Source organism: Eutrema salsugineum, unplaced genomic scaffold, assembly GCF_000478725.1.
Source record: "Eutrema salsugineum unplaced genomic scaffold, Eutsalg1_0 scaffold_23, whole genome shotgun sequence".
In the NCBI taxonomy this organism is placed as follows: Eukaryota; Viridiplantae; Streptophyta; class Magnoliopsida; order Brassicales; family Brassicaceae; genus Eutrema; species Eutrema salsugineum.
This window is the reverse complement of record NW_006256805.1, coordinates 47,589-55,882: the sequence shown is the minus strand read 5'-3', so window position 1 is coordinate 55,882 and position 8,294 is coordinate 47,589. Positions and strand designations below refer to the sequence as shown.

The 8,294-nt window shown below is 35.6% G+C and overlaps 1 protein-coding gene across 1 annotated transcript; it reads left to right on the top strand.

Moving 5' to 3' along the window:
• The first annotated feature begins 7,114 nt into the window (after positions 1-7,114).
• Positions 7,115-8,143, top strand: LOC18015361 (signal peptidase complex-like protein DTM1). The gene is made up of 2 exons (XM_006397355.2): positions 7,115-7,524; positions 7,900-8,143. The coding sequence occupies exons 1-2, from the start codon at positions 7,283-7,285 to the stop codon at positions 7,988-7,990; spliced, it is 333 nt and encodes a 110-aa protein (XP_006397418.1). The 5' UTR covers positions 7,115-7,282; the 3' UTR covers positions 7,991-8,143.
• The last annotated feature ends 151 nt before the right edge of the window (positions 8,144-8,294 follow it).

The window sequence follows — 8,294 nt, the reverse complement described above, 5'->3', positions numbered from 1 at the left end:
GCGGTCCCGGCACATGGCTCTCTTCCGGAACTGCATTTTCTGTCATTCTTGCATCGGGAGTATCTGAAGATCTAACCGTTAAATTGTCTCCAAACCAAGTGCATTAGAAAGCTGGTTGGATCCTCTATGTTGTCTCAAATTTTGAGGGTGATCAGACGGTGATAAATTCTTCATCGCTTGTCATACTTCTGACAGTCTGCATTTATCCAAAATTGCTCATTTGTTCCAAATTGCATATCTTTTGCCCAAGTTTCCTGTAAAGTATTTTGAAACTCTAAAACATTGAAAAAACTTTAAAAACCATTGAAAACAGAGTTAAAACACCTGCATTAGATACAATTATGATCTATAAAAGTGGTCAAAATACGGTGTTATCAGAAACCCTAAGTAACGTCCATAAAAGACTTGAAGACTATAAATACTTGTTTTATGAACCCTAAGCCATGTGCTTTTCATGTTATTCCATTGTTAGAGTTGTGTTAGTCGTTTTTTAGCTTTTAGGTTTAGGGAGATAGAGATCTATCTCTTGAACCCTCTTTGTTTCTTGTTCAATATCAATTTCGATACAGCTTTTCAATACAATGTTTTTGCTTTCTTTAATCATGACTGAGTAGTTTATTTGTTGGGTTTAAAGAAATTTTCGATGGGGATCATATGTTCGGTGAGGATTGCATGAGCTATTAAGTCGAATCCTATAACATTTTCTTCTAAACTTATTTTTAATGTATGGGAGTAGCGTCATGAACTATAATCTGATTTAGGTTTGTAGTATTCCGAAAATTTTCATTAGGAGCCAGATCTAGTTTGAAAAGAGCAATTCTGCCATAGGAGTGGAAACCTATCTATGGGTGAGTTGTGAATGTAGATGATTCTAGTGTAAGATTGCGTACATTTGTGGTCGGGGCCAGAGACGAAAGCTACTAGTCAGGGTCTTGGATGAGAGTTGGTTATGATCACGACAGTGACGTATTTCCCTGACAATACAACACCTTGTTTTTATAAGTCTTACATCTATTTTTATTCAATGCTTTTTGTGTTAGGTCATTTTTAATTCCCATCCGATTTTCTTTAGTCTTTAGATTAGGTTATTTTTAGTTTAAATCAATTTTTTAAACCCGACCTGGACAATGAACCAGATTACCTTCCGGGTCACTGGTTGGATCATGGTTCGACCATTGGGTTTGATATTTGATGTTTGATGTTTTAAGTTTTAACTCTTTTTTGTGACAAAATCCACATTCCAAAACCAAGTTTCCACTTGTGTCCTTTGACTGAATCACATAGGACCAAGCAATATCACTTTTTCCTCGGACTGAACGGTTTGCTGCAGCTATTTCTTCATAGTTTTCATCTTGTTCTGTGTCCATTGACTGTTAAAATCACACCAAAATAGAGTTCACATGACATTATCGATGGCATAAAGAAAGTGGAATATGATATACGATGAATCTTCAAAATATGAAATGAATATGAGAATCAATTACTCTTTATATAAGATTTTATTAGTTGGTGAGAAGTGAACATTCATTAACATAAACTAAAAGCATAACGAAAGAGTACAAAGACTGCAAAAAGTCATTACAAACTCTGAAGTATAATTAACTAAATTAGAAACTTGAGAAACAATTATAGAGAAGTCAAAGACTACATGACAAAAAAATATAATAGTAAAATCTGAAAGAAAAAAAAAGAGAGTAGAAGAACGACTTACAGAACAATTTTTGAGTTTGTGTGGCCGATGATTCACAATTGACTTGGGAAGAGAACAAACTAAAAATCAAAACCCTTAATCAATAAACCACAACTTTCATATCAGAGTTTTTGAAAATCAAAAATTTTTATTAACCGGTTCAACTCTCATCCATCGGTTCATCCACTACCCGGGTCACGGGTTTATCAGGTTTTTGCCGGTTTTTCGGATCTTTATCCAGCGATTTCAGCATTAAACCCGTCACCGGATTCACCGGTTTAACCGCGAGTCTAGGTCACGTATGAAAACATTAGTTTTAATCGTTTCTTCATTTTCTTGTTTATTTTAGGATTTACGTTTTTGGTGACACCCAAAACCCCCTTTAAATATCGATTAGTTCTAGAATTCCTTGCTTTAATCTCTTTCAAAAAAATTTGCAGAAAATATCCTCATTCCTTGTGGATTCAATCCCTAAGTACTACAATCGATTAGCTGTGCACTTTCGGCTTTAATTGATTCTTTTAGGTTAAAACTTGCTGCCCACACCACACGCACATCAACGAGAAGCGGGAGCAATAAAACAAAAAAATATATATCTTGAGACTGATACAATCGGTGTCTCCATTTTCTCACTTTCTCTCTCTCAATCAACCCTAATTTTTCAGGACTAACTTAAAAATATACTAAAAAGAAGATGGCATGATTAGCCCATTTACAACATAATATCCTCATGTGTGAAGTAAACCAATGTGATTAAACCACTTACCGATCTTTAATATCCTTTACCCAGATCCGAGACACTTGAACCTTATTGTATTGACTTGGTTACAAAGTAGTCATTTCGTCGGAGTAGTTGTATCGCTGAAGTCGAGAAAACCGTTGGACAAAAAGAGTTGTTGACACTCAAATCGCCATAGCATCCCTAAATCGCCATTGCAAGCCAAATAATGACTTTCTGGTCCAACATGTATTTGATGCTCTTTTGATCGGTCTTGATAATGAAATGACAGTGCTCCATGTAAGCATTCCAGGTGTGAACAGCGTGAACCACTGCGAGAAGCTCTTTAACATAAACTAACAAAGCCTGGTGGTGAGGGCCTGGTGCACGGCTGATGTAACACATTGGGTGGTGCTCCTACATCTAAACTGCCCTAATACTAGTATTATAAGCGGTTAACTCAATCACAAAGGTCTTCGTAAAGTCAGGTAAGGCCAGTGTTGGAGAAGAAGTAAGAGCAACCTTCAACTTATCAAAGGCGAGTTGAGATTTAGGGCTCCACAAGAAGTCATCCTTTTTCAACAAGCTGGTGAGTGGCCGTGTGGTGACACTGTACCCTCTAATGAACCTCCATAATAGTTTGCGAGCTCCAAGAAACTACGGAATTTCATGCTACTGTGAGTTAGATGCAGGTCATTTTTCAATGACTTCAATCTTGCGAAGATCAGTGCTGACTTCCTCTGCAGAGATGAAATGACCAAAGTATTCAATGATAGTCGCTTCAAAGGTACATTTAGAAGGTTTCAGGGATAGCTGTTGCTGACGAAGAATCTCAAATATGGTTGTGAGGTGTTAGAGGTGGAAATCCCAGGAATGGCTATAAATTAATATATCGTGAAAGAACACCAAGAAAAACTTCTGGGAAATGTCTTGAAACACATGATTCAACAGGTCTTGAGTAAGGCTCCTCACAGAACATGCATAACCCCTTCGACCTCCTATCATGCATTTCCTCATAAGTGAACTTTCTTGGACCTTTACCCATGTTCTGTTTTGTAGGAAACAGAGATCTGAGTGCCAGCTGGTTGTTAGAGTCTTGTGAAGGAAGCAGAGGAGTTAGTTTGTGTTGGGCGTTGTGTGAGCTGACTGGTTTGCCTCTGAAAAGGACTGAAGGGAGCTCTACTCTGTTTAATCGGAGTATGGAGGAGTGAAGATTCATGGAGCTTAGCTATCCGGGCTGCAGCTGTCACTGTCTTAACCTCAAGCTGTCTGGTATGGTAGGATAGATGGGGGCTCATGTTGGAAAAAAAATATGCTGAGAGCATGACTTGCCAGTATAGTTATTCTGGTCCTGAGTATCTCAAAATTTCTCGAATAGGTCTCTACAACCTTGTTGGTTTGCTTCAGGCTCACGAGCTCGGATAAAGGCTCGTTAAACAACTCACTAAACTTTAAAAAAATTACAAGCACATAATCGGACGAATGCATGATCCCATATATCTCGGCTAAGAATTGTGGTGCCATTCTAAGATCGTGCCTGACAAGTAAAGAGCCACTAGACGTACCTTAAGATCAGCCGGTGTTCTATCTAGATCAAAAAAATGATTGAATAGATAGATCCACCCTCGCAGATCAGTACCATCAAAGCTGCGAAAGCATACCTTGGTCAGCTGAGAAGAAAGACAATTAGGTAGCAAAGGTGAACTCTCAGTGCCCTGAACCTTTCTGGTCATACTCTGATCTATCCCACTCAAACCCATAGGATCTGGTGACTGGATCATCCTTTGAGACAGAACTACAACTGGAGGCAACAAGTTGTTTCTGGGTAAGTTCTGCTCAATCTCACTCAGATCTGGAGGATCTGGTAACTGGAACATTCTATGTGAATGGACTCCACCTGGAGGTGATGAGCTAGAGCACTGGTTTGGATCTTGCTGCTGCGTAGGCGCTCTATAAGAAAACCTTGCTTCAAAAGATTCAATGTGGATTTTTTGATCTTTGAGCTTTTTCTCTTGTTGTAAACGTAGATCTTCTGTTTGCTCAACTAGCACCTGCTCAGCCATCACATGTACCTTATGTCTTGTTTCAACATCCATTTTCCGTGGTTCCAGGCAATCGAGTAGCTCTGATAATAATGATAAAAGAGTTTTTTCTGTTTTGCGAATAAAACAGTGGAAAGCTTTTTAGGGATTTCTTTAATCCAAAGAAAGGTGAATCAAGAAATAGGAGATAGTACAAAGGATGAAGAACCACATCGAATGAACCTAGACTTGCTGCCAAAAGAATCAATGGCGTAGGAAAGAGAAAGATGATAAAGGAAAGATATTCTTTAATTACTTTTTACAAAATGCCAAAGTTCAATACATAAAGCAGAAAACAGCAATGGTCTAACATGTGACCTTGTTGGCCAAGAAAATCAAAATACAAACCATATAAGCTACTACATTGAACTGAGTATAACCAGTCAATGGTTATTTGAAAATGCAACAGAAATAGATAGAGGTGATAAGTATGATATTCTATCACATTTAAGTTCTTAACATGAGATCAAAAAATGCAGGCAAAGAGGGCAGGATCAGTTTTTAGCTGTATGACATGATCAAGTGTTATCCAAGCGTAATGTAGAAACCATCAAATATTTCAGCATAGCAGTCAAATATGCTTTTTTTTCCTTTTTCTTCAGCTGTAATCATATTCATGAGAGTTTTGAATCCTGATTTCATCACTTTCTTTTTCTTTATTAGGGAGTGTTAAGTCATTTATAAGCATGCCATGCTTCATGTCACATGCAAGCACACCTACAAAAGTAAGTGTGGCTAGAGGCTTGATGGAAGATCTTGTCCGTATATCTGCAGGAATTAAGGATGTTGATGATTTGATCTCTGATATCTCCTTTTGAAACTGGTCCTGTCTAGCTTCAATTTGAGAAACATTGTTTTCTAGTATCTTTTTTTTTGTATTTTTCATAGGTTCTTGAAGTAAGAATTTATGTAAGTAACCAACTGATTTCATTGGAAACAGAGTCCCTCTGAACTATATTCCAAGCATCTTCTATGATGGTACAAATCAAACTGAAACACTCTCTTCTTCTGCCTTCTAAAACTTGCAGAATATGTCACCAAGGGCCAGTGATCCGACCAAGACCCATGTTTTGCATGTGGATGCACTCAGAAGAGAGATAGATAAATATGGAGATGTGATAATTAGTGTGACTAAATCAAGCAATCTTACTGCATTAAAAGGTTAACCTCAACAAATTCAAGTAAAATACTTATCAGATTCTTAAAACCCTTATCAACTAGAACTTTATCTACAAGAAAGATCCCATTTTGATCATACCGTGGATAAGATCTTGATACCTAAACGTATGAGTTTTCAGTTTATTGATAGAGGGTCCTGAATTATTATCCAAGGAAGAGGATGAGGTGGGTGAGCAAAAGCATCTCTAAATATAGTAAATAATAGTTGTATTTCATGAATATCTTAAGACTGAACTGTGTGAGATGTGTGTTCTCTAATTGTTCCTCTTTTAAAGTCTTTACCGAGAATCTTAACAGATAATCTTATATCTTCTCTGGATGAGGCACCATGAAAGATTTTTTTTTGTCCTTTAAAGGTCTGTTTGATCCTCAATGAGCTTTTCTACTACTCTAGCTGCAAAATTAGGGTTTTCAATATCTTTACAAGAAATAATAAACAGTGGAAACAATGCTTTTGGTCTAATAGTACATATAGTTTGGTCCTTTCAATAATGAAGTTTAAAGCAGTGAATCTTTATGCAGCTTAGTCTCGCACTAAACTTTGAATATATAATATGTAATAGTAGAAATTTTAAACCCTATAATTTAAACTATATTTTATACACGACACTCTTTATCTTTATCGTAAAATATATCCCCTAAAACCTAAAAAATTTCAGCCATTCCTTACATTTTTAAGATTTGTAATTTTTTTTGTTTTGATATTATGATTTTTCTGTTTTCAAAATTGCTTGATATATACTCTTATGCTTGTTTATGTCAATCATATTTTTTTTTGTTAGACCATGATTAACGTAATATTTTTGCTGAGGTTCTTATGAATATTTACTAATAAATTTAATCAGATGATATACTTTTAGGTAAGATACGTCTTTTGTTTTAAAACCTTAAGAGACGGTTTCTAGTTTCACATGGCAATTTAATAGTATAAAAATGCCTAAAAAATTCGTAAGCGTATCCAGCGATAATCATACTCTTAAAAAAAAGTTATAAGTATTGTGAAGAAAAAAAAAAGCTATATCTTTAAAGAATCTATAAGCATTTTTTTTTTTTGGTTAAAGAAGCTATGAGCATTTAATTTCTCGTTTGATGATTCTGTTATATCTTTACATAAGTTTTCACTTTCATTTGTCCGTGTTCTTTTTTTTTTTTTTTGTAAATATTGACAAAATTTGAACCGTGCGTGTCATCCTTGCGGAGAGGCGGCCATGCTAATCTTCATTTTCTTGTTATGATCATAAACCATAATTAAGAAAAAATCAAATTGAATAAACACAAATTGGATCCAAAAATACGGTTGGGACTTCAGAACATTTATGGCGGCATTCAATTGAATTGATTGCCACGCATTTTTCCAATACATACCCCATATAAAAATACATTTAATATGTCGCAAAAAAAAGAAAATATTTAATATAAAATTAACACATAAACGAAAAACTCTCTCCAACACAATCTGTAAATCATCTTTCCATGTTTCTCTGTTACCATCCTTTTCGTTCCCTTCTAAAAAAGCACCTTCAAGGCTTCAACTAATCCCTTTTCCAAAATAAATAATCTACTCTCCTCAACATAAAAATAGGACAATTTTCTTTTATTATTTTTCTTCAAAATATGGGAAACGAAGCATCTCTTAGATCGTCAATGGTAGGCCTTGCAGTGGTGATGGTATTTGTATGGTTATGGACACAATCTTTCAAGAAGACGGTCGTTACTTACGCCGTCGGTGTTTCTCTGATCGGCGGCATAGTTTTGCCGGATTGGGACTTCTTTGATCGGAATTTCTCCCGGTGGAGCTACCCTGTCACGGCGGAGGAAAGAGCCGCCGCTCTCTCCCGCAAATCTCAACCTTCGAGGTTACTTATATCTTATTAGTTTATATATATATATATATATATATAGAGACTTAAATTGTTAGATCCAAATTATTATGTATCCTAATAGTTAGTGTAGTTGTCGTTGATGTCGTTATGTCATTATTCAGGTTCAATCATGTGAAATGCAAATCGTTGACAAACAAACAAAAAATTGTTAGATTTAAATTTTGGTTAAGGTTAATGTCTAAACCCTAATGAATAAATTTGTGGAACATATAACAATAACGTACAAAGTTAGGTTCCAATTTATAATAATGTTTATATAGTAGCTACATATTAGGTTCTACAAGTTAACGTATATATATGTGATGTGATGATTGAATATATTTTTGTTTCTATGTGACATACATGTAGCTGGTTTAGAGTGTACCCTATGAGGATGGTTGTATACGGTGCGGTCTACGGATATGCAGTGTATAGGTGGTGGATGTTCGTGTCAAATTGAAGCCCTTTTGTATTAATCGTAAACCTTTCTGTATGTTTGAGTGTTGATTAACAAATTATGTTAACTTTTTCTCGATCTTTCATATGTAATTCATTTTGATTCTCGAATAATTTGGAAGACACACTTAAAAACAAAAGAAAAAATCATGAAAGACCCACCAGAGGTCATGATTGGTGTTGAGGGGTGTTGTGTTGGGCTCAGGGGTGTTTGGTGTTGAGGGGTGTTCAGTGTTGAGGACTTTATTCTTTTGGAAGTTTTAAAAGTCAAAATTTTATCAAATATGCTTTTATTTATTTTTTTCTTT

Bases quoted from the DNA above. Each gene is read 5' to 3' on its own strand.
- LOC18015361 (XM_006397355.2), top strand. From the start codon at position 7,283: ATGGGAAACGAAGCATCTCTTAGATCGTCAATGGTAGGCCTTGCAGTG. The intron at 7,525-7,899 runs GTTACTTATATC...ACATACATGTAG, and splicing joins CGCAAATCTCAACCTTCGAG to CTGGTTTAGAGTGTACCCTA.